At 25.4% G+C, this 27505-nt stretch overlaps 1 protein-coding gene and 1 long non-coding RNA gene across 6 annotated transcripts in view; both read left to right on the top strand.

Annotated features, from left to right (window-relative positions):
- Positions 1–27505, top strand: part of LOC111418002 (uncharacterized) — a 115317-nt gene that overhangs the window by 85604 nt on the left and 2208 nt on the right. The gene's annotated exons all lie outside the window — the stretch shown is intronic.
- LOC111423760 (Mediator complex subunit 1) lies at positions 3570–27473 on the top strand. Of its 5 annotated transcripts, XR_011640298.1 has the most exons (12): positions 3570–3715; positions 3812–3933; positions 3990–4123; positions 4181–4994; positions 5047–5227; positions 9782–10918; positions 16133–17813; positions 26469–26551; positions 26620–26701; positions 26756–26803; positions 27003–27050; positions 27260–27473. XR_011640298.1 is itself a non-coding variant. In XM_071195768.1 (8 exons), exons 1-7 carry the CDS (start codon positions 3697–3699, stop codon positions 17806–17808), a joined length of 4083 nt encoding a protein of 1360 aa, XP_071051869.1. In that variant the 5' UTR covers positions 3570–3696; the 3' UTR covers positions 17809–17813; positions 25714–26193. The 5 variants fall into 5 exon arrangements, 2 of the variants coding, with proteins under 2 accessions (XP_071051869.1, XP_071051870.1); XR_011640297.1 differs by lacking the exon at positions 26620–26701; XM_071195768.1 differs by lacking the exons at positions 26469–26551; positions 26620–26701; positions 26756–26803; positions 27003–27050; positions 27260–27473 and adding an exon at positions 25714–26193.

Below are 27505 nucleotides of genomic sequence, written 5' to 3' on the forward strand. Positions count from 1 at the left end.
ATGAATTTTCAATTAAAATTAATTAAAATCAACGACTTTATGATTTATGACAATTTTAACCGGAAGTTGTAAACCGGAAATTATTAAAATGAAGTAATTTTTAAAAAATAATCAGTTTAGATTGTAAGAAATTAAAAATGCTTTAAAATGAATTTAAACATCATGGGGTTATTTTCAAAAATAAACGAGATATGGTTGTTTTTAGGTCAACTTCCGGTTTGCAACTTTTTATTTTTGATGATAACATAGTCGTGTTTGGTATCATTTTAAAGGATTTTCAATGATTTTCATGAATTTTCAATTAAAATTAATTAAAATCAACGACTTTATGATTTATGACAATTTTAACCGGAAGTTGTAAACCGGAAATTATTAAAATGAAGTAATTTTTAAAAAATAATCAGTTTAGATTGTAAGAAATTAAAAATGCTTTAAAATGAATTTAAACATCATGGGGTTATTTTCAAAAATAAACGAGATATGGTTGTTTTTAGGTCAACTTCCGGTTTGCAACTTTTTATTTTTGATGATAACATAGTCGTGTTTGGTATCATTTTAAAGGATTTTCAATGATTTTCATGAATTTTCAATTAAAATTAATTAAAATCAACGACTTTATGATTTATGACAATTTTAACCGGAAGTTGTAAATCGGAAATTATTAAAATTAAGTAATTTTAAAAAAATAATCAATTTAGAATGTGGGAAATTAAAAATGCTTTAAAATGAATATAAACATCATATGGTTATTTTCAAAAATAAACGAGATATGGTTGTTTTTAGGTCAACTTCCGGTTTGCAAGTTTTTATTTTTGATGATAACATAGTCGTGTTTGGTATCATTTTAAAGGATTTTCAATGATTTTCATGAATTTTCAATTAAAATTAATTAAAATCAACGACTTTATGATTTATGACAATTTTAACCGGAAGTTGTAAACCGGAAATTATTAAAATGAAGTAATTTTTAAAAAATAATCAGTTTAGATTGTAAGAAATTAAAAATGCTTTAAAATGAATATTAACATCATGGGGTTATTTTCAAAAATAAACGAGATATGGTTGTTTTTAGGTCAACTTCCGGTTTGCAACTTTTTATTTTTGATGATAACATAGTCGTGTTTGGTATCATTTTAAAGGATTTTCAATGATTTTCATGAATTTTCAATTAAAATTAATTAAAATCAACGACTTTATGATTTATGACAATTTTAACCGGAAGTTGTAAACCGGAAATTATTAAAATGAAGTAATTTTTAAAAAATAATCAGTTTAGATTGTAAGAAATTAAAAATGCTTTAAAATGAATTTAAACATCATGGGGTTATTTTCAAAAATAAACGAGATATGGTTGTTTTTAGGTCAACTTCCGGTTTGCAACTTTTTATTTTTGATGATAACATAGTCGTGTTTGGTATCATTTTAAAGGATTTTCAATGATTTTCATGAATTTTCAATTAAAATTAATTAAAATCAACGACTTTATGATTTATGACAATTTTAACCGGAAGTTGTAAACCGGAAATTATTAAAATGAAGTAATTTTTAAAAAATAATCAGTTTAGATTGTAAGAAATTAAAAATGCTTTAAAATGAATTTAAACATCATGGGGTTATTTTCAAAAATAAACGAGATATGGTTGTTTTTAGGTCAACTTCCGGTTTGCAACTTTTTATTTTTGATGATAACATAGTCGTGTTTGGTATCATTTTAAAGGATTTTCAATGATTTTCATGAATTTTCAATTAAAATTAATTAAAATCAACGACTTTATGATTTATGACAATTTTAACCGGAAGTTGTAAACCGGAAATTATTAAAATGAAGTAATTTTTAAAAAATAATCAGTTTAGATTGTAAGAAATTAAAAATGCTTTAAAATGAATTTAAACATCATGGGGTTATTTTCAAAAATAAACGAGATATGGTTGTTTTTAGGTCAACTTCCGGTTTGCAACTTTTTATTTTTGATGATAACATAGTCGTGTTTGGTATCATTTTAAAGGATTTTCAATGATTTTCATGAATTTTCAATTAAAATTAATTAAAATCAACGACTTTATGATTTATGACAATTTTAACCGGAAGTTGTAAACCGGAAATGATTAAAATGCAGTAATTTTTAAAAAATAATCAGTTTAGATTGTAAGAAATTAAAAATGCTTTAAAATGAATATAAACATCATGGGGTTATTTTCAAAAATAAACGAGATATGGTTGTTTTTAGGTCAACTTCCGGTTTGCAACTTTTTGTTTTTGATGATAACATAGTCGTGTTTGGTATCATTTTAAAGGGTTTTTGATGATCTTGATGAATTTTCAATTAAAATTAATTAAAATCAACGACTTTATGATTTATGACAATTTTAACCGGAAGTTGTAAATCGGAAATTATTAAAATTAAGTAATTTTAAAAAATAATTAATTTAGAATGTGGTAAATTAAAAATGCTTTAAAATGAATATAAACATCATGGGGTTATTTTCAAAAATAAACGAGATATGGTTGTTTTTAGGTCAACTTCCGGTTTACAACTTTTTGTTTTTGATGATAACATAGTCGTGTTTGGTATCATTTTAAAGGGTTTTTGATGATCTTGATGAATTTTCAATTAAAATTAATTAAAATCAACGACTTTATGATTTATGACAATTTTAACCGGAAGTTGTAAATCGGAAATTATTAAAATTAATCCAAGGTCTTATTCCTTTATGTCGGTAGGTGTCAGGACACAATATATGTTCAGTAATCTCTAACTCATCGTTGCGAAGTCGACAACTTTAATTCTCAGGTTGTCCAATATGGAAGAGGTGGTATTCTAGGGACATTTGGCCTGAGAGTGACGGAATTATCATACTCTTCGCTTGTCTGTGACATGGAAGTTCTTTCTAGTGTAAGACTAGCTTTGAGGCCTCCCAACTATAGATCACCTCTTTTAAGTGGTAGTACAAGGAGTAGTTTCCGAGATACAGTACTTTGCACGCTTATTTGGCCACCCTGTACATATTTCATATATGCGAGAAAGTAAAAACAAGTCAACCCAAACCTGAACGAACATAACGTCAAATAAATATTAAATAGTGATAATCTTTCTTCCATGTAATTAAAGTTTTTTTTTGAGTAATTTCACGTAAATCTTTATTAAAAACGAAAATAACTTAAAAATAAAATATTATAAACAAAAATTGAGGTTATGTAATTACTACCAACGTAAATCTAAAAAGAAAATTAAAATTACTCCCAATTTATTTATTAATTTATTTTATTCAAACCTTTTTTTTTAATATTATTAAGGATAATAATTAATAAACGATAAATGTAATGTTTAAACTCAAAATAAACATTTATTTAAAAAAAAAATTATATATTAGCTAACTTCACATCAAATGCTGATAAAATTTTTAAAGTTTTAAAATTGCCACTATTATTTAGCAATATTATTTATATCTTTTAGTATAAAATAAAGATATAAAAAATTAATCGAAAATTGTTTTAAACAATTAAATTAATGTTGAAAAGTTCAAATTAATTTCGGAAATATCCGAACGTATCCGACCGAAAACGAGAATACGGGACCTGTCAATTTTTGTTTATTGCTGATGTGTGTCGAGCATACAAAACTCTCCGCCGAATATCTTCCGTTTAGAATGCTATTTAATTGCTAGCATTTACTTTCCTAACTCTTTCCGGTGAAAATGAGTAAAATCGCTAACGGTAAGTGAACATCTCGACCCTTAACCTTTTCACTCAATGTTGTGTGTGAGTCTAAGTGAAGAAAAAGTTTTCTATTAATTTTTATTAAAATTGTAGTTGCAGGTATGGATAGGAGTAAAGATTGGCAGCTTGAACTCCTCATGGAGAAGTTGCGCTCAAAAAGTTCTCAATATAAAACATTAGCCGAGATGTCCAAGTCGGTTCGGATGACTATCCTTGTAGGTTATGTTTGATTTAAAAAAAAATCGTTTTAAAATTTATTTCTTGATTTTAGGATACTCGGTTTGCATTGGATAGTGTTGATAAGAGTCAACATCAAAAATGTTTAGATACATTACAGCATTCGATTAAGGTCACATCTTTACAAAGTATGGTTGAAAGATTAGAAAGTTTAACCAGACAATTAGGGTGAGTTTAAATATAAATACAAAGCATTAAAATCTAATTTGATTTAAAAAATCGTAGATTAAAGTTTGTGCAAGGTCCGAAAGGGGTCGAACTATTTATATCTTCCGATATGTTCTACTTGGAAATAATTTTAGACCAAACTGGAGCCGTTTTGGACGTTAAAGTTCATCATGATGGTAAATCCGAGCAACAAAGCTGCAAAGAACTCGTCAATTGTTTATCAAAAGGGGATTTCTCCGATTTCACTGCCCAATTAGAAGGGTTCGCCTCTATTTATCAATTAAACGCTGAGAAAAAGATTAAATCCAAGGCGTTTACTGCCTTGCAATCATTAGAAACCGATTTAAGTACATTATCACAACTACAAATGTTTATGAAGGAACCTTTTAATCTTTTACATAAATCTCCAGTGGGGATTTTAGAGAAACGAAGAGGTGGACACCCTATGAAACTTACTTATTTCGTTTCACCCTATGATTTAATTAATTTGGATAAATTTGATGTTGATCCCATGACGATTGAGACGGTTACATTAAAAAAATTAGGTTACAGCGTAACCGTATGTATGGAAGGATCAGCCGCGCATAAATTGCAAACGACCACGTTAATTACCGTTAATAAAAATCATAATGGTAAAAACACCCCATCGTATGCGCTTCTTTCAAATAATAACAGCGCGGTTATTCCTGCATGCTTCGTATTAAAATTAAATAAACCCATGCCGATTTGCGCTACTTTAATAAGACAAATCTATCAAATTACCGAATTAGAATGTGCCGATTTAACCAATACTCAACCGTTACTTGGATTAATTACCCTTCATTCTAGTAATGGCAAAATGGACACTGCATCAAATAAAGGGTTATTTGTGGTACTTATTTGTATTTTAATATGGTATTTGAGATTAATGTTTTGATTTGTAGACATTACCAGATCAAAGTCATTGTTATTTCATGACTGAAAATCGTACGCTGGATGGATTATTAATTAATAGCATTCCCTTCACTCATCCAGGACATGTTGCGCAAATTTTGGTTATTTTACGACAGCAGGCTCTGTTTAATACCATTATTTCGAGCTGTGTGAGACCAAATAGTAAGGAAGGTATGTTTAGAAATTAGAATTAATAATGCTTTAAAATGAATATAAACATCATAGGGTTATTTTCAAAAATAAACGAGATATGGTTGTTTTTCGGTCAACTTCCGGTTTGCAACTTTTTATTTTTGATGATAACATAGTCGTGTTTGGTATCATTTTAAAGGATTTTCAATGATTTTCATGAATTTTCAATTAAAATTAATTAAAATCAACGACTTTATGATTTATGACAATTTTAACCGGAAGTTGTAAACCGGAAATTATTAAAATTAAGTAATTTTAAAAAAATAATCAGTTTAGATTGTAAGAAATTAAAAGTGCTTTAAAATGAATATAAACATCATGGGGTTATTTCCAAAAATAAACGAGATATGGTTGTTTTTAGGTCAACTTCCGGTTTGCAACTTTTTATTTTTGATGATAACCCAGTCGTGTTTGGTATCATTTTAAAGGATTTTCAATGATCTTCATGAATCTTCAATTAAAATTAATTAAAATCAACGACTTTATGATTTATGACAATTTTAACCGGAAGTTGTAAATCGGAAATTATTAAAATTAAGTAATTTTAAAAAAATAATCAGTTTAGATTGTAAGAAATTAAAAATGCTTTAAAATGAATATAAACATCATGGGGTTATTTTCAAAAATAAACGAGATATGGTTGTTTTTAGGTCAACTTCCGGTTTGCAACTTTTTATTTTTGATGATAACTTAGTCGTGTTTGGTATCACTTTAAAAGAGATTTTCAATGATTTTCATGAATTTTCAATTAAAATTAATTAAAATCAACGACTTTATGATTTATGACAATTTTAACCGGAAGTTGTAAATCGGAAATTATCAAAATTAAGTAATTTTAAAAAAATAATCAATTGAGAAGGTGGGAAATTAAAAATGCTTTAAAATGAATATAAACATCATGGGGTTATTTTCAAAAATAAACGAGATATGGTTGTTTTTAGGTCAACTTCCGGTTTGCAACTTTTTATTTTTGATGATAACATAGTCGTGTTTGGTATCATTTTAAAGGGTTTTTGATGATCTTGATGAATTTTCAATTAAAATTAATTAAAATCAACGACTTTATGATTGATGACAATTTTAACCGGAAGTTGTAAACCGGAAATTATTAAAATTAAGTAATTTAAAAAAAATAATCAATTTAGAATGTGGGAAATTAAAAATGCTTTAAAATGAATATAAACATCATAGGGTTATTTTAAAAAATAAACGAGATTTGGTTGTTTTTAGGTCAACTTCCGGTTTGCAACTTTTTATTTTTGATGATAACATAGTCGTGTTTGGTATCATTTTAAAGGATTTTCAATGATCTTCATGAATTTTCAATTAAAATTAATTAAAATCAACGACTTTATGATTTATGGCAATTTTAACCGGAAGTTGTAAACCGGAAATTATTAAAATTAAGTAATTTTTAAAAAATAATCAATTTAGAATGTGGGAAATTAAAAATGCTTTAAAATGAATATAAACATCATGGGGTTATTTTAAAAAATAAACGAGATATGGTTGTTTTTAGGTCAACTTCCGGTTTGCAACTTTTTATTTTTGATGATAACATAGTCGTGTTTGGTATAATTTTAAAGGATTTTCAATGATCTTCATGAATTTTCAATTAAAATTAATTAAAATCAACGACTTTATGATTTATGACAATTTTAACCGGAAGTTGTAAATCGGAAATTATTAAAATGAAGTAATTTTTAAAAAATAATCAGTTTAGATTGTAAGAAATTAAAAATGCTTTAAAATGAATATAAACATCATGGGGTTATTTTCAAAAATAAACGAGATATGATTGTTTTTAGGTCAACTTCCGGTTTGCAACTTTTTATTTTTGATGATAACATAGTCGTGTTTGGTATCATTTTAAAGGATTTTCAATGATTTTCATGAATTTTCAATTAAAATTAATTAAAATCAACGACTTTATGATTTATGACAATTTTAACCGGAAGTTGTAAATCGGAAATTATTAAATTTACGTTATTTTTAAAAAAATAATCAATTTAGATTGTAAGAAATTAAATATGCTTTAAAATGAATATAAACATCATGGGGTTATTTTCAAAAATAAATGAGATATGGTTGTTTTTAGGTCAACTTCCGGTTTGCAACTTTTTATTTTTGATGATAACATAGTCGTGTTTGGTATCATTTTAAAGGATTTTTAATGATTTTCATGAATTTTCAATTAAAATTAATTAAAATCAACGACTTTATGATTTATGACAATTTTAACCGGAAGTTGTAAACCGGAAATTATTAAATTGAAGTAATTTTTAAAAAATAATCAGCTTAGATTGTAAGAAATTAAAAATGCTTTAAAATGAATATAAACATCATGGGGTTATTTTCAAAAATAAACGAGATATGGTTGTTTTTAGGTCAACTTCCGGTTTGCAACTTTTTGTTTTTGATGATAACCTAGTCGTGTTTGGTATCATTTTGAAGCATTTTCAATGATCTTCATGAATTTTCAATTAAAATTAATTAAAATCAACGACTTTATGATTTATGACAATTTTAACCGGAAGTTGTAAACCGGAAATTATTAAAATTAAGTAATTTTTAAAAAATAATCAATTTAGAATGTGGGAAATTAAAAATGCTTTAAAATGAATATAAACATCATGGGGTTATTTTCAAAAATAAACGAGATATGATTGCTTTTAGGTCAACTTCCGGTTTGCAACTTTTTATTTTTGATGATAACATAGTCGTGTTTGGTATCATTTTAAAGGGTTTTTAATGATCTTGATGAATTTTCAATCAAAATTATTTAATATCAACGATTTTATGATTAATAACAATTTTAACCGGAAGTTGTAAACGGGAAATTATTAAAATGAAGTAATTTTTAAAAAATAATCAGTTTAGATCGTAAGAAATTAAAAATGCTTTAAAATGAATATAAACATCATAGGGTTATTTCCAAAAATAAACGAGATATGATTGTTTTTAGGTCAACTTCCGGTTTGCAACTCTTTATTTTTGCTGATAACTTAGTCGTGTTTGGTATCATTTTAAAGGATTTTCAATGATTTTCATGAATTTTCAATTAAAATTAATTAAAATCAACGGCTTTATGATTTATGGCAATTTTAACCGGAAGTTGTAAATCGGAAATTATTAAAATTAAGTAGTTTTAAAAAAATAATCAGTTTAGATTGTAAGAAATTAAAAATGCTTTAAAATGAATATAAACATCATGGGGTTATTTTCAAAAATAAACGAGATGTGGTTGTTTTTAGGTCAACTTCCGGTTTGCAACTTTTTGTTTTTGATGATAACCTAGTCGTGTTTGGTATCATTTTAAAGGATTTTCAATGATTTTCATGAATTTTCAATTAAAATTAATTAAAATCAACGACTTTATGATTTATGACAATTTTAACCGGAAGTTGTAAATCGGAAATTATTAAAATTAAGTAATTTTAGAAAAATAATCAATTTAGAATGTGGGAAATTAAAAATGCTTTAAAATGAATATAAACATAATGGGGTTATTTTCAAAAATAAACGAGATATGATTGCTTTTAGGTCAACTTCCGGTTTGCAACTTTTTATTTTTGATGATAACATAGTCGTGTTTGGTATCATTTTAAAGGATTTTCAATGATCTTCATGAATTTTCAATTAAAATTAATTAAAATCAACGACTTTATGATTTATGACAGTTTTAACCGGAAGTTGTAAATCGGAAATTATTAAAATTACGTAATTTTAAAAAAATAATCAATTTAGATTGTAAGAAATTAAAAATGCTTTAAAATGAATATAAACAACATGGGGTTATTTTAAAAAATAAACGAGATATGGTTGTTTTTAGGTCAACTTCCGGTTTGCAACTTTTTGTTTTTGATGATAACATAGTCGTGTTTGGTATCATTTTAAAGGATTTTCAATGATCTTTATGAATTTTCAATTAAAATTAATTAAAATCAACGACTTTATGATTTATGACAATTTTAACCGGAAGTTGTAAACCGGAAATTATTAAAATTAATTAATTTAAAAAAAATAATTAATTTAGAATGTGGTAAATTAAAAATGCTTTAAAATGAATATAAACATCATGGGGTTATTTTCAAAAATAAACGAGATATGGTTGTTTTTAGGTCAACTTCCGGTTTGCAACTTTTTATTTTTGATGATAACATAGTCGTGTTTGGTATCATTTTAAAGGATTTTCAATGATCTTCATGAATTTTCAATTAAAATTAATTAAAATCAACGACTTTATGATTTATGACAATTTTAACCGGAAGTTGTAAACCGGAAATTATTAAAATTAAGTAATTTTTAAAAAATAATCAATTTAGAATGTGGGAAATTAAAAATGCTTTAAAATGAATATAAACATCATGGGGTTATTTTCAAAAATAAACGAGATATGGTTGTTTTTAGGTCAACTTCCGGTTTGCAACTTTTTGTTTTTGATGATAACATAGTCGTGTTTGGTATCATTTTAAAGGATTTTTAATGCTCTTTAAGGATTTTTTATTAATTTTTAAAAAAATCTATTTTTAGATCTTGAAGAAATGATAATGTTTGAAATAAGCGCGTTATCTTGGACACAAATCTCAATATCGCTCGAGCACCCAATAGAAGAAAGCATGGCAACGGCCGAAATAGATTTATCGGACATCTCCATGCTTTCTTGCCGAATTCATAGCCCAGGGTCGCCTCCCCCAATAAACGCACCGGATGTCATCACCGAAATGGCAACGAAACACTTAAACAAAAGCTTCTCAATCCCGGTTACGATGCGTTCCGTAATAAGGTTATGGGAGAAACAATTATCGCGCAAATCTCACTTTAATGGGCACGAAAATTTTAATTTACCCCTCGGTTCTGGCGATCCGGGGGGAAGAGGCAATCATCAAGGCGGGGGTTTAGCCGATTTTAGTAATTTAGAATCGAAAATGAAGCAAGAGAGTTCTCACTCGAGTGGGATTAATTTACCAATGTTGTCACATCACAACCAAGCCGGGATGTTTTTAAACGAAACTTTAATGAGTAGCGATAATTTTTCGAATTTTTCCACTTCAAACGATGGGAGCGCCATGTTAACAAACGTCGAATTAACCAACATTTTATCGGGGGGAAACGACAAGCCGAAAAGGTTAAAACGAAAAGATGATTGGAAATCATCAAAAAGAAAAGGCGAGGATGACTTATTAGACGCGTCCAGTTGTGATTCAACCTCAAGAAGTACCCCATTGTCGCAAGAAACTTGTTCGGAAATTCCTACGCCTAATTCAGCGTTGGGGTTTCATTCGGATTTTGAAAGTTTGGACCCATCCGAATTGATTAGTGATAAGAGTGAATATGATAATGTTGAGGATATTGACGTGGAGGAGATTTTATTGGGGAATTCGAAGTTTCGGAAAAAATCGCCTACTTTAGAGTTGGAAAGTAAAATATCGCCCAGTGTTAGTATCACCCCGATATCGTCTTCGAGTTTTAGTCAAAATTTAATTTCGATGTCAACGAATTCGTCGATAACGATCACCCCGATTCCTATGAAAACCGATGAAAGAAATCGGAGCGATAAGAAAAGTAGCAAAACAAGATCTGAGGATAAAAATAGGTTGGATAAAAAGAGGAAACGGAAGCGCGAGGAGAGCCCGATGGGGCCACCCGAAAAGATTCCTCTAAAAGAAGGTAATAAATTAATAATTCGGTTATTAGGAAATATTTTTTATCGCCAACTGGCAGCAAAAACATACTTTTTGTAATTCGCGACGGTAATGAAAGCTATAACAGTACTCAAACGGGTGCTGTAATGAGTAGGGCACGGAACTTTTGTAACAAAACCCTCCACTCGTTCTGATTAAAAGAACACCATACTGTTCAGTGGGAAATTAAAATTTCAAGTTAGAAAAAAATTGTGTTAACAAAAATTGTTCCTGAAACAATTCCAAACAAACTTTGTCAATAATTTTTTTTGATTTAATCAATAATTAAGGAGATAACCTCAAAATAATAATTTTTCCGTTTTTATACATAATTATACTTAAATACTTAATTAATAGAGATGTAAAAATTTTTTATTAAGATAATTGATTCAAAATCGAAATTGAAACAAATTTTATTTAAAACATTTTTTAATAAAAACAATAATTGTTGAAATAATTAATTTTGATAGCATACTATTCAGAGGGAAATTAAAATTTCAAGTTATCAAAAAATTGTATTAACAAACACTGTTCCTGAAGTAATTCTAAACAAATTTTGTTAACAACATTTCTTGATTAAATCAACAATAAGGATATAACCTCAAAAATATTAATTTTTGTACCATACTGTTCAGTGGGAAATTAAAATTTTAAGTTAGAAAAAAATTGTGTTAACAAAAATTGTTCCTGAAACAATTCCAAACAAACTTTGTCAACAATTTTTTTTGATTTAATCAATAATTAAGGAGATAACCTCAAAATAATAATTTTTCCGTTTTTATACATAATTACACTTGGATGCTTAATTAATAGAGATGTAAAAATTTTTTATTGAGATAATTGGTTTAAAATCGAAATTGAAACAAATTTTATTTAAAATATTTTTTGATAGAAACAATAATTATTGAGATAATTAATTTTGATAGCATACTATTCAGAGGGAAATTAAAATTTCAAGTTAGCAAAAAATTGTATTAACAAACACTGTTCCTGAAGTAATTCTAAACAAATTTTGTTAACAAAATTTTTTGATTAAATCAACAATAAGGATATACTCTCAAAAATATTAATTCTTATACCATACTGTTCAGTGGGAAATTAAAATTTCAAGTTAGAAAAAAATTGTTTTAACAAACACTGTTCCTGAAGCAATTCTTAACAAACATTGTTAACAAAATTTTTTGATTTAATCAATAATTAAAGAGATAACCTCAAAATAATAATTTTTCCGTTTTTATACATAATTACACTTGGATGCTTAATTAATAGAAATGTAAAATTTTTTTATTAAGATAATTGATACAAAATCGAAATTGACACAAATTTTATTTAAAACATTTTTTAATAAAAACAATAATTGTTGAGATAATTAATTTTGATAGCATACTATTCAGAGGGAAATTAAAATTTAAAGTTAGCAAAAAATTGTATTAACAAACACTGTTCCTGAAGTAATTCTAAACAAATTTTGTTAACAAAATTTTTTGATTAAATCAACAATAAGGATATACTCTCAAAAATATTAATTTTTGTACCATACTGTTCAGTGGGAAATTAAAATTTTAAGTTAGAAAAAAATTGTGTTAACAAAAATTGTTCCTGAAACAATTCCAAACAAACTTTGTCAACAATTTTTTTGATTTAATCAATAATTAAGGAGATAACCTCAAAATAATAATTTTTCCGTTTTTATACATAATTATACTTAGATGCTTAATTAATAGAGATGTAAAAATTTTTTATTAAGATAATTGATTCAAAATCGAAATTGAAACAAATTTTATTTAAAATATTTTTTGATAGAAACAATAATTATTGAGATAATTAATTTTGATAGCATACTATTCAGAGGGAAATTAAAATTTCAAGTTAGCAAAAAATTTTATTAACAAACACTGTTCCTGAAGTAATTCTAAACAAGTTTTGTTAACAACATTTTTTGATTAAATCAACAATAAGGATATAACCTCAAAAATATTAATTTTTGTAGCATACTGTTCAGTGGGAAATTAAAATTACAAGTTGGAAAAGAATTGTGTTAATAAAAATTATTCTTGAAACAATTCTAAACAAATTTTGTCAACAATTTTTTTTGATTTAATCAATAATTAATGAGATAGCCTCAAAATAATAATTTTTCCGTTTTTATACATAATTACACTTGGATGCTTAATTAATAGAGATATAAAAATTTTTTATTGGGATAATTGGTTCAAAATCGAAATTGAAACAAATTTTATTTAAAACATTTTTTGATAAAAACAATCATTATCGAGATAATTAATTTTGATAGCATACTATTCAGAGGGAAATTAAAATTTCAAGTTAGCAAAAAATTGTATTAACAAACACTGTTCCTGAAGTAATTCTAAACAAATTTTTTTGATTAAATCAACAATAAGGATATAACCTCAAAAATATTAATTTTTGTACCATACTGTTCAGTGGGAAATTAAAATTTTAAGTTAGAAAAAAATTGTGTTAACAAAAATTGTTCCTGAAACAATTCCAAACAAACTTTGTCAACAATTTTTTTTGATTTAATCAATAATTAAGGAGATAACCTCAAAATAATAATTTTTCCGTTTTTATACATAATTATACTTAGATGCTTAATTAATAGAGATGTAAAAAAATTTTATTAAGATAATTGATTCAAAATCGAAATTGAAACAAATTTTATTTGAAACATTTTTTGATAAAAACAATAATTATCGAGATAATTAATTATTTGATAGCATACTATTCAGAGGGAAATTAACATTTCAAGTTAGCAAAAAATTTTATTAACAAACACTGTTCCTGAAGTAATTCTAAACAAATTTTGTTAACAAAATTTTTTGATTAAATCAACAATAAGGATATAACCTCAAAAATATTAATTTTTGTAGCATACTGTTCAGTGGGAAATTAAAATTTTAAGTTAGAAAAAAATTGTGTTAACAAAAATTGTTCCTGAAGCAATTCTTAACAAACATTGTTAACAATATTTTGTGATTTAATCAATAATTAAGGAGATAACCTCAAAATAATAATTTTTCCGTTTTTATACATAATTATATTTAAATGCTTAATTAATAGAGATGTAAAAAAATTGTATTAAGATAATTGATTCAAAATCGAAATTGAAACAAATTTTATTTAAAACATTTTTTAATAAAAACAATAATTGTTGAGATAATTAATTTTGATAGCTTACTATTCAGAGGGAAATTAAAATTTAAAGTTAGCAAAAATTTTTATTAACAAACACTGTTCCTGAAGTAATTCTAAACAAATTTTGTTAACAAAAGTTTTTGATTAAATCAACAATAAGGATATAACCTCAAAAATATTAATTTTTGTAGCATACTGTTCAGTGGGAAATTAAAATTTCAAGTTAGAAAAAAATTGTTTTAACAAACACTGTTCCTGAAGCAATTCTTAACAAACATTGTTAATAAAATTTTTTGATTTAATCAATAATTAAGGAGATAACCTCAAAATAATAATTTTTCCGTTTTTATACATAATTATACTTAGATGCTTAATTAATAGAAATGTAAAAAAATTTTATTAAGATAATTGATTCAAAATCGAAATTGAAACAAATTTTATTTGAAACATTTTTTGATAAAAACAATAATTATCGAGATAATTAATTATTTGATAGCATACTATTCAGAGGGAAATTAACATTTCAAGTTAGCAAAAATTTTTATTAACAAACACTGTTCCTGAAGTAATTCTAAACAAATTTTGTTAACAAAATTTTTTGATTAAATCAACAATAAGGATATAACCTCAAAAATATTAATTTTTGTACCATACTATTCAGTGGGAAATTAAAATTTTAAGTTAGAAAAAAATTGTGTTAACAAAAATTGTTCCTGAAACAATTCCAAACAAACTTTGTCAACAATTTTTTTTGATTTAATCAATAATTAAGGAGATAACCTCAAAATAATAATTTTTCCGTTTTTATACATAATTATACTTAGATGCTTAATTAATAGAAATGTAAAAAAATTTTATTAAGATAATTGATTCAAAATCGAAATTGAAACAAATTTTATTTAAAACATTTTTTGATAAAAACAATAATTATTGAGATAATTAATTTTGATAGCATACTATTCAGAGGGAAATTAAAATTTCAAGTTATCAAAAAATTGTATTAACAAACACTGTTCCTGAAGTAATTCTAAACAAATTTTGTTAACAACATTTTTTGATTAAATCAACAATAAGGATATAACCTCAAAAATATTAATTTTTGTAGCATACTGTTCAGTGGGAAATTAAAATTACAAGTTGGAAAAGAATTGTGTTAATAAAAATTATTCTTGAAACAATTCTAAACAAATTTTGTCAACAATTTTTTTTGATTTAATCAATAATTAAGGAGATAACCTCAAAATAATAATTTTTCCGTTTTTATACATAATTATACTTAGATGCTTAATTAATAGAGATGTAAAAATTTTTTATTAAGATAATTGATTCAAAATCGAAATTGAAACAAATTTTATTTAAAACATTTTTTGATAAAAACAATAATTATTGAGATAATTAATTTTGATAGCATACTATTCAGAGGGAAATTAAAATTTCAAGTTATCAAAAAATTGTATTAACAAACACTGTTCCTGAAGTAATTCTAAACAAATTTTGTTAACAACATTTTTTGATTAAATCAACAATAAGGATATAACCTCAAAAAAATTTTTATATATATTTTTTTATACGAGTGGAGGGGGGAAATCGTATTGTTTTGTTACAAACTGAAATAATTTAATTAAATTAAAAATCATTCTTTTAATTTAAAAAGTATAGATTTCAATTCGAGTTATATTTTTAAATTTGCCGCTAACTTCACCTTTTAAAAGTTGACGTTTGTTCAGAATGACGGATAAAAACGTCAGTAATAATGGTAGTAATAATGGTAGGATTAAATAATTATTTGACAGGTGTAATTGCATCTGAGGAATTCCCAACCAGTCGGAACGTTAATTAATCACTTTCCAAACAGTTATTCTGTGGTTGGAGGTTTTATTTATAAATCCAATCCGCCTGTATTCTAGTGGTTCGGTTCTTAGCTGAATAATTCCAAAAAATTCCCAAGAGATGGCGCCACATGCGTTCAATTTTTAAACAAGTTAATTTTATTTCTTTGCTATTCGACTTGATACATAAATAACTATTTTTTTTTTAATTTTAGGTATCCAAAAAATAAACGAATCCCCTCCTTTAATAACACCGAGCTCTCCGAGTATGATAAGAAAATTTGCTTCATCGCCCACTCACACATCAAGGAAAATTTCGAGTCCAAATTTGTTGAAGTCGTCGTCGCATCAAAGCCCAAAACATTCCCCCGCCCACATTACAAGTTCTCCAAAACACACAATCGGAATTTCAAGCCCGAAAAGTCATGGGTTAAGCCCCAAGCATCCCTCGACAAGCGGAAGTGGCAAACCAAGCATGTCGACGTTAAAAAACGCGGCGAATTCACCATCGAGTAAAAGCGAAAATAAAAAATCTTCGAGCAAGGATTCGTCATCTCGGGATAAAGACAAAAGATTATTTTCAAACTCAACGAAGAAAATTGATAAATCGATGGTGAAGGTGAAACAATTAGATTTAAACGCGGGATCAAACGAGATAATGGGGCAACTCCCCGATGGGTTAATCTCCCCCACTGGGTTAGATATGTCGAAGAACGCCAACGTAGCAAGAAAAAGCAAAGGGTTATTAGCGGTTATTGATAAATTAAAATTAGCCCAATCTGACACAGCCACCGATTTATCTAGTAAAAATAAAGATAAAATAATTTTTAAAGACGTCAAAATAAACAACAAAATGGGAGAGAATAAAAACTCGGAATACATGGTAAAACCGAGTTCCGATGGGATCAAAATAACAATAAATAAAACTCGCACGAAAGATTCATCATCGAAATGTTCTAATTCTAATAAAACAAGTACGAGTTTATCGTCTTCTTCGGGAACGGGGTCCCCAAAAACGCACACCGGGTTAAAACCCGGCGTAAATAGCGGCCCGGCTTCGAAAAAACCACAACAATTAAGCAAATCGAGTTCTGGGTCAAATTTAAACTCAAAATTAACCAACAAAACGATAACTAACAAAATTTCGAGCTCTTCGTTAATTAATAAATCGAAATCAAGTTCCGCAACCGATTTACGATTAAAAGATAGGATAAAACCCTCGAAATCGGATAAATCATTTTTTAATAAAGACCGAAAAGGTTCCCCCACGCAACGTGACGACGAATATAAATTAAAATTGGATCCGTACTCCTCAACGCCTTTGGTTGTTGAGGGATTTGTTAAACAGTTGGATAAAAAGTTTCAAATTCCGAAACTTTCCGCTCGGACCACATCGGATGATAAGAAGATTAAAAATTCCGTTGAAAACGATAATAAAGTTTATGATTTATTTAAAAATGATAAATACGCCATTTCGTTGCCGGGGAATAAATTGGGTGTCTTTGAAAATTCCCTCCGGTTAAATAATACCAGCCCGAAATCTAAGGACGATTTTTCCGATGATACGAATATGGTGGGGTTGAACTTTGCGAATGTGCCGTTAAGTTTGTCGACGAAAACGATGGAGTTGTCCAAGTTTATTATGCCGCCGCCTAAAGACGATAAGATTAAGGAAAAAAAGGAATCGAATGTTAACGCGGACGGGTTGGTCGATTATTCGAAAGATTCGAAAATTAACGCTATTGGGTTTCCTTCTTCGCCGTCCGTTAGTGTTCACATTGTTAAATCTCCCGCTCCAAGTCCCATGGTCAATCCAAGCCCGCATTCGGCGTCTTCGAGCATCACCGACGACGAACTTATGGACGAGGCTTTAGTTGGAATAGGAAAATAATCAAGGTTAGTTTATTTTTTTGTACAGGTTCGTTTTTTAGGGGCAGATTTCATTTTTTAATTTTATTTAACCTTTAAAAATATGACATAACCGAACTGTCAGTGTGTAATTGTCAATTGATACGATCGATGAGCAAAAGATGGCGCTTAACATTTTTTTGATTCATTCAAAATAACTTAATTTAAACTCATAATTCAAATTAGCTTAGATACAATATTTGAATAAACAATACTTGGAACTTAAATAATTTAATTTCGTAAATATTAATATTAATTAGAATCGTCAAAAATATGTAATATTTGCGTTGTCAAAACGTTGTTGCAGCACTCGATAAGAGATGGCGCTGGTAGTAAATTATGAATTAAATTGAATTTGACAGTTTGAAAGTTCTTAAAATGTTTACAAAAAATTAATTGTGTGTTCGCTCACAAAAGAAAACAGTTAATCATAATTAACAGTTAATCAGTTTCATCATAATTTTTCTTTAGAGTGAATACTTCCTGCTGTAAGAAATGTTTTGATTAAACGCCAACAAGTACTTCTTTTAATTCCAGTATTTGAAAATTTTCCACTAAATAAAGCAGTTTTTCCCCGGTTTCATAACATTGAATCACGTAAACTTTTTCCTCTAATGTTAACATTGTATTTAAAAAACACACAATTTTGTTTTTCCATGGCAGTCCTTGTTAGAAATAAAATTGTTTGAAATGGATTTTTATCAAAGTAGGCCGATCATTCTGAAAATTTGCACATGGCCATAGTTTTTCATTCTGAACAAAACTTCTTAGTGACACTTTGACGTACTGTAAACAGAAAAGGTACTTTACCTGCCACAAAAAAAGTTTTTCTTCCACTGTCAAGACACACGTTTTTTTTAAATTGAAAATATGTTCAAAAAATTACAATTAATACCGAAAAAAATTTACCTTTTATAAGAGTCGTTTACCTATCCGGGGACACACTGTATATATAAAAATTTTTTGAGGTTATGTTGTTAATTATTGATCAAATCAAAAAATTTTATTAACAATATTTGTTTAGAATTACTTCAGGAACAGTGTTTGTTAATAAAATTTTTTGCTAACTTGAAATTTTAATTTCCCGCTATCAAAATTAATTATCTCAATAATTATTGTTTTTATCAAAAAATGTTTTAAATAAAATTTGTTTCAATTTCGATTTTGAATCAATTATCTTAATTAACCATCTAAGTATAATTATGTATAAAAACGGAAAAATTATTATTTTGAGGTTATCTCCTTAATTATTGATTAAATCAAAAAATTTTGTTAACAATGTGTGTTAAGAATTGCTTCAGGAACAGTGTTTGTTAAAACAATTTTTTTCGAACTTGAAATTTTAATTTCCCACTGAACAGTATGGTACAAAAATTAATATTTTTGAAGTTATATCCTTATTGTTGATTTAATCAAAAAATGTTGTTAACAAAATTTGTTTAGAATTACTTCAGGAACAGTGTTTGTTAATACAATTTTTTGCTAACTCGAAATTTTAATTTCCCTCTGAATAGTATGCTATCAAAATTAATTATCTCAATAATTATTGTTTCTATCAAAATATGTTTTAAATAAAATTTGTTTCAATTTCGATTTTGAACCAATTACCTCAATAAAAAATTTTTACATCTCTATTAATTAAGCATCCAAGTGTAATTATATATAAAAACGGAAACATTATTATTTTGAGGTTATCTCCTTAATTATTGATTAAATCAAAAAAATTTGTTAACAATGTTTGTTAAGAATTGCTTCAGGAACAGTGTTTGTTAAAACAATTTTTTTCTAACTTGAAATTTTAATTTCCCACTGAATAGTATGGTACAAAAATTAATATTTTTGAAGTTATATCCTTATTGTTGATTTAATCAAAAAATGTTGTTAACAAAATTTGTTTAGAATTACTTCAGGAACAGTATTTGTTAATAAAATTTTTTGCTAACTTGAAATTTTAATTTCCCTCTGAATAGTATGCTATCAAAATTAATTATCTCAACAATTATTGTTTTTATTAAAAAATGTTTTAAATAAAATTTGTTTCAATTTCGATTTTGAATCAATTATCTTAATAAAAAAATTTTACATTTCTATTAATTAAGCATCCAAGTGTAATTATGTATAAAAACGGAAAAATTATTATTTTGAGGTTATCTCCTTAATTATTGATTAAATCAAAAAATTTTGTTAACAATGTTTGTTAAGAATTGCTTCAGGAACGGTGTTTGTTAAAACAATTTTTTTCTAACTTGAAATTTTAATTTCCCACTGAACAGTATGGTACAAAAATTAATATTTTTGAGGTTATATCCTCTTATTGTTGATTTAATCAAAAAATGTTGTTAACAAAATTTGCTTAGAATTACTTCAGGAACAGTGTTTGTTAATACAATTTTTTGCTAACTTGAAATTTTTATTTCCCTCTGAATAGTATGCTATCAAAATTAATTATCTCAATAATTATTGTTTCTATCAAAAAATGTTTTAAATAAAATTTGTTTCAATTTCGATTTTGAATCAATTATCTTAATAAAAAAATTTTACATTTCTATTAATTAAGCATCCAAGTGTAATTATGTATAAAAACGGAAAAATTATTATTTTGAGGTTATCTCCTTAATTATTGATTAAATCAAAAAATTTTGTTAACAATGTTTGTTAAGAATTGTTTCAGGAACAGTGTTTGTTAAAACAATTTTTTTCTAACTTGAAATTTTAATTTCCCACTGAACAGTATGGTACAAAAATTAATATTTTTGAAGTTATATCCTTATTGTTGATTTAATCAAAAAATGTTGTTAACAAAATTTGTTTAGAATTACTTCGGGAACAGTGTTTGTTAATACAATTTTTTGCTAACTTGAAATTTTAATTTCCCTCTGAATAGTATGCTATCAAAATTAATTATTGTTTCTATCAAAAAATGTTTTAAATAAAATTTGTTTCAATTTCGATTTTGAATCAATTATCTTAATAAAAAAATTTTGCATTTCTATTAATTAAGCATCCAAGTGTAATTATGTATAAAAACGGAAAAATTATTATTTTGAGGTTATCTCCTTAATTATTGATTAAATCACAAAATTTTGTTAACAATGTTTGTTAAGAATTGCTTCAGGAACAGTGTTTGTTACAACAATTTTTTTCTAACTTGAAATTTTAATTTCCCACTGAACAGTATGGTACAAAAATTAATATTTTTGAGGTTATATCCTTATTATTGATTTAATCAAAAAATGTTGTTAACAAAATTTGTTTAGAATTACTTCAGGAACAGTGTTTGTTAATACAATTTTTTGCTAACTTGAAATTTTAATTTCCCTCTGAATAGTATGCTATCAAAATTAATTATCTCGATAATTATTGTATTTATCAAAATATGTTTTAAATAAAATTTGTTTCAATTTCGATTTTGAATCAATTATCTTAATAAAAAATTTTTACATCTCTATTAATTAACCATCTAAGTATAATTATGTATAAAAACGGAAAAATTATTATTTTGAGGTTATCTCTTTAATTATTGATTAAATCAAAAAATTTTGTTAGCAATGTTTGTTAAGAATTGCTTCAGGAACAGTGTTTGTTAAAACAATTTTTTTCTAACCTGAAATTTTAATTTCCCACTGAACAGTATGGTACAAAAATTAATATTTTTGAGGTTATATCCTTATTGCTGATTTAATCAAAAAATGTTGTTAACAAAATTTCTTTAGAATTACTTCAGGAACAGTGTTTATTAATACAATTTTTTGCTAACTTGAAATTTTAATTTCCCTCTGAATAGTATGCTATCAAAATTAATTATCTCGATAATTATTGTTTTTATCAAAAAATGTTTTAAATAAAATTTGTTTCAATTTCGATTTTGAATCAATTATCTTAATAAAAAATTTTTACATCTCTATTAATTAAGCATTTAAGTATAATTATGTATAAAAACGGAAAAATTATTATTTTGAGGTTATCTCCTTAATTAATGATTAAATCAAAAATTTTTGTTAACAATGTTTGTTAAGAATTGCTTCAGGAACAGTGTTTGTTAAAACAATTTTTTTCTAACTTGAAATTTTAATTTCCCTCTGAATAGTATGCTATCAAAATTAATTATCTCAACAATTATTGTTTTTATCAAAAAATGTTTTAAACAAAATTTGTTTCAATTTCGATTTTGAATCAATTATCTTAATAAAAAATTTTTACATCTCTATTAATTAACCATCTAAGTATAATTATGTATAAAAACGGAAAAATTATTATTTTGAGGTTATCTCCTTAATTATTGATTAAATCAAAAAATTTTGTAAACAATATTTGTTAAGAATTGTTTCAGGAACAGTGTTTGTTAAAATAATTTTTTTCGAACTTGAAATTTTAATTTCCCACTGAACAGTATGGTACAAAAATTAATATTTTTGAGGTTATACCCTTATTGTTGATTTAATCAAAAAATGTTGTTAACAAAATTTGTTTAGAATTACTTCAGGAACAGTGTTTGTTAATAAAATTTTTTGCTAACTTGAAATTTTAATTTCCTGCTATCAAAATTAATTATCTCAATAATTATTGTTTCTATCAAAAAATGTTTTAAATAAAATTTGTTTCAATTTCGATTTTGAATCAATCATCTTAATAAAAAAACTTTACATTTCTATTAATTAAGCATCCAAGTGTAATTATGTATAAAAACGGAAAAATTATTATTTTGAGGTTATCTCTTTAATTATTGATTAAATCAAAAAATTTTGTTAACAATGTTTGTTAAGAATTGCTTCAGGAATAGTGTTTGTTAAAACAATTTTTTTCTAACTTGAAATTTTAATTTCCCACTGAACAGTATGCTAGAAAAATTAATATTTTTGAGGTTATATCCTTATTGTTGATTTAATCAAAAAATGTTGTTAACAAAATTTGTTTAGAATTACTTCAGGAACAGTATTTGTTAATACAATTTTTTGCTAACTTGAAATTTTAATTTCCCTCTGAATAGTATGGTATCAAAATTAATTATCTCGATAATTATTGTTTCTATCAAAAAATGTTTTAAACAAAATTTGTTTCAATTTCGATTTTGAATCAATTATCTTAATAAAAAATTTTTACATCTCTATTAATTAACCATCTAAGTATAATTATGTATAAAAACGGAAAAATTATTATTTTGAGGTTATCTCTTTAATTATTGATTAAATCAAAAAATTTTGTTAGCAATGTTTGTTAAGAATTGCTTCAGGAACAGTGTTTGTTAAAACAATTTTTTTCTAACCTGAAATTTTAATTTCCCACTGAACAGTATGGTACAAAAATTAATATTTTTGAGGTTATATCCTTATTGCTGATTTAATCAAAAAATGTTGTTAACAAAATTTCTTTAGAATTACTTCAGGAACAGTGTTTATTAATACAATTTTTTGCTAACTGAAAATTTTAATTTCCCTCTGAATAGTATGCTATCAAAATTAATTATCTCGATAATTATTGTTTTTATCAAAATATGTTTTAAATAAAATTTGTTTCAATTTCAATTTTGAACCAATTATCTTAATAAAAAAATTTTACATTTCTATTAATTAAGCATCCAAGTGTAATTATGTATAAAAACGGAAAAATTATTATTTTGAGGTTATCTCCTTAATTATTGATTAAATCAAAAAATTTTGTTAACAATGTTTGTTAAGAATTGCTTCAGGAACAGTGTTTGTTAAAACAATTTTTTTCTAACTTGAAATTTTAATTTCCCACTGAACAGTATGGTACAAAAATTAATATTTTTGAGGTTATATCCTTATTGTTGATTTAATCAAAAAATGTTGTTAACAAAACTTGTTTAGAATTACTTCAGGAACAGTGTTTGTTAATACAATTTTTTGCTAACTTGAAATTTTAATTTCCCTCTGAATAGTATGCTATCAAAATTAATTATTGTTTCTATCAAAAAATGTTTTAAATAAAATTTGTTTCAATTTCGATTTTGAACCAATTATCTTAATAAAAAATTTTTACATTTCTATTAATTAAGCATCCAAGTGTAATTATGTATAAAAACGGAAAAATTATTATTTTGAGGTTATCTCCTTAATTATTGATTAAATCAAAAAATTTTGTTAACAATGTTTGTTAAGAATTGCTTCAGGAACAGTGTTTGTTAAAACAATTTTTTTCTAACTTGAAATTTTAATTTCCCACTGAATAGTATGGTACAAAAATTAATATTTTTGAGGTTATATCCTTATTGTTGATTTAATCAAAAAATTTTGTTAACAAAACTTGTTTAGAATTACTTTAGGAACAGTGTTTGTTAATACAATTTTTTGCTAACTTGAAATTTTAATTTCCCTCTGAATAGTATGCTATCAAAATTAATTATTGTTTCTATCAAAAAATGTTTTAAATAAAATTTGTTTCAATTTCGATTTTGAACCAATTATCTTAATAAAAAATTTTTACATTTCTATTAATTAAGCATCCAAGTGTAATTATGTATAAAAACGGAAAAATTATTATTTTGAGGTTATCTCCTTAATTATTGATTAAATCAAAAAATTTTGTTAACAATGTTTGTTAAGAATTGCTTCAGGAACAGTGTTTGTTAAAACAATTTTTTTCTAACTTGAAATTTTAATTTCCCACTGAATAGTATGGTACAAAAATTAATATTTTTGAGGTTATATCCTTATTGTTGATTTAATCAAAAAATTTTGTTAACAAAACTTGTTTAGAATTACTTTAGGAACAGTGTTTGTTAATACAATTTTTTGCTAACTTGAAATTTTAATTTCCCTCTGAATAGTATGCTATCAAAATTAATTATTGTTTCTATCAAAAAATGTTTTAAATAAAATTTGTTTCAATTTCGATTTTGAACCAATTATCTTAATAAAAAATTTTTACATTTCTATTAATTAAGCATCCAAGTGTAATTATGTATAAAAACGGAAAAATTATTATTTTGAGGTTATCTCCTTAATTATTGATTAAATCAAAAAATTTTGTTAACAATGTTTGTTAAGAATTGCTTCAGGAACAGTGTTTGTTAAAACAATTTTTTTCTAACTTGAAATTTTAATTTCCCACTGAATAGTATGGTACAAAAATTAATATTTTGAGGTTATATCCTTATTGTTGATTTAATCAAAAAATGTTGTTAACAAAATTTGTTTAGAATTACTTCGGGAACAGTGTTTGTTAATACAATTTTTTGCTAACTTGAAATTTTAATTTCCCTCTGAATAGTATGCTATCAAAATTAATTATTGTTTCTATCAAAAAATGTTTTAAATAAAATTTGTTTCAATTTCGATTTTGAACCAATTATCTTAATAAAAAAATTTTACATTTCTATTAATTAAGCATCCAAGTGTAATTATGTATAAAAGCGGAAAAATTATTATTTTGAGGTTATCTCCTTAATTATTGATTAAATCAAAAAAATTTGTTGACAAAGTTTGTTTAGAATTGTTTCAGGAACAATTTTTGTTAATACAATTTTTTTCTAACTTGAAATTTTAATTTCCCACTGAACAGTATGCAGTTCTTTTAATCAGAACGAGTTACAAAAGTTCCGTGTCCGAATTTGTTTAACTTTTAAATGATTCTGCCTCAATTTGTAAAATGTACAGTGTATTTTCTTACCGTATGTGATGAAATAAAAAAAAATAAATTAATAAGAATCGTAATGAAACGGATTTCCGTTTTATTATTCATCTCGCGATAAAAATTAGCTTAGGAGAAAGAAATTAAATTTCTTTATATAAAAAATTAGTGTTAGAATTGCTGATAGACCATCACGTACCATTTTTGCAATTTTTTTTGTTTATACATGACTGTGCCCAGTGATGTTACACTTAATTCTTTTATTATAACACAATTTCATTTAATTATTGATTTTTAGTATTTAAATGGTACAAAATTGCAGCAATAAAAATAAAAAAGTTAAAACGCATTTTTTTTTTTACATACATTGTTTAAGGTGTAACATCAAATGAAATTGTAGAGATAAATGGTATAAATTGTACATAAACATTATATATAAATTGTGATACAGTACATTCACTACTGCCCATAAATATGTCTAAGTAAGACGAAAAAAAATGATGATAGGCGATAAAAATATATATTAAAAAAAAAGAAACGACTTTGTACTTAATTTGTAAATTACAGTTTTCTCCTTTTTTGTATGTTATTTATTGTGAATAAAGTTAAGAACATTTTCTACTTTTCATTTATAAGAATTATAAATTACATTACAACAAAAGTATAAATATATTATAAATATATTTAAGAGCGGTAATATTTTGTAAAATGTTTTATTTATCTTGTGTTGTGCATAGTACAAAATTGTGAAATAATAAAATATATTATTATTGATTAATTTTATTTTATTTTTTATAAAAATGTATGCAACCCATTTGACAACTATTTACCCATAATCCTTCGCGTTGCACCTAACTTCACGGCAAAGCTAAAATGACGTTGACACCAAATAAGAATCGTTCATTTTCTCTTCAACGCCGATCGGGTAAGGATCATTTTATTTTTTGCTCCTAAATCATCATTTATTTAAATGATCATTTCAGTTTTATCTTTTTCGTTTAAATATTTGTTATTAACACAACATTTATTATCGTTTTATAAAATTATTTATAGAATGTGCGCAATTTTACGGAATTTATCCAATTTAAACTTGGTTTATCCAAATGGTTGACGATTTTCAACAATTAAAAAACGAGGTAGGTTTTTTTTTGATTGCTTAACAAAAAAAATTGCAGTTCCAGCTTTATATACACGCTTTTTTTAGTGTATGTAACGTTTTATACTGCAAAAATTAAAGTACTTGCTTACCACTTGCCAATAAAACAATGTTGGTATGAAATATTTGGGTACAACAACTTCATTTTTGATTTAACAAGTTTTTTAATTAATCTATTTTTTAGATTACTTTAATTCATTTCATTTGGATTGATCTCCCAAAATACAAATTGGTAAGTTTAAAATCTTAAATAGAAATCCCACAATTCCAGCTCTAAATAAATCCTACTCAATGAATTATTTAGCGTTTTATATTGTGGAAATTATTGCTAATCTGTACAGTTGATAATTTCTTTAAATAAGTTATCAATCTCTAAAGTATAGCTACAGCTTAAAATATTTGAATAAATAACACCTTTTTGTTATTTGCAGCTTTTTCAAGAAACCTTCAATAGAAGAATTGAATAATAAGTTAACAAGGTAAATTTTTTATTAAATTAGGTTTATTCCGAGACTAGAGTTGCTGGCAGTGATTTTATTTTAACTAGCTCAGTGCTAAATGATCTCGAAAAGCAATGATACCAGCTTATGCCCCAATTTGATTTATTATGGTCTTATTGGGTACCTTGTGAGGCGACAATTTTTATTAACTTATTTTGTTGAATCTAATTTCATTTTCTTATTTTAAGGTTTATGATGAATTAAGAAAATGAAACCAGATCAAAACATTAGAATATATGATGAAAGGATATAGCAAGCTCAAAGAAGAAAAAGGGAAGAAGTGGCACATTTTGAAAGGCAAAGGATGGATGAGGGTACATCAAAGAAGTTAAGTTTGATTTGTCATGTATTAAACAGGAAATTGTAAATTATTAATTAACAATAAAAAAACGTTAATATTAATTTAATTGCGTAATTAGCTACACAATATATAT

Source organism: Onthophagus taurus, chromosome 5, assembly GCF_036711975.1.
Source record: "Onthophagus taurus isolate NC chromosome 5, IU_Otau_3.0, whole genome shotgun sequence".
Taxonomy (NCBI): Eukaryota; Metazoa; Arthropoda; class Insecta; order Coleoptera; family Scarabaeidae; genus Onthophagus; species Onthophagus taurus.

Excerpts from the sequence above, each read along its gene's own strand:
- LOC111423760 (XM_071195768.1), top strand. Across the intron at positions 3,934-3,989 it reads CGGTTCGGATGACTATCCTT|GATACTCGGTTTGCATTGGA; the intron begins GTAGGTTATGTT and ends TCTTGATTTTAG. Across the intron at positions 4,995-5,046 it reads CAAATAAAGGGTTATTTGTG|ACATTACCAGATCAAAGTCA; the intron begins GTACTTATTTGT and ends TTTGATTTGTAG.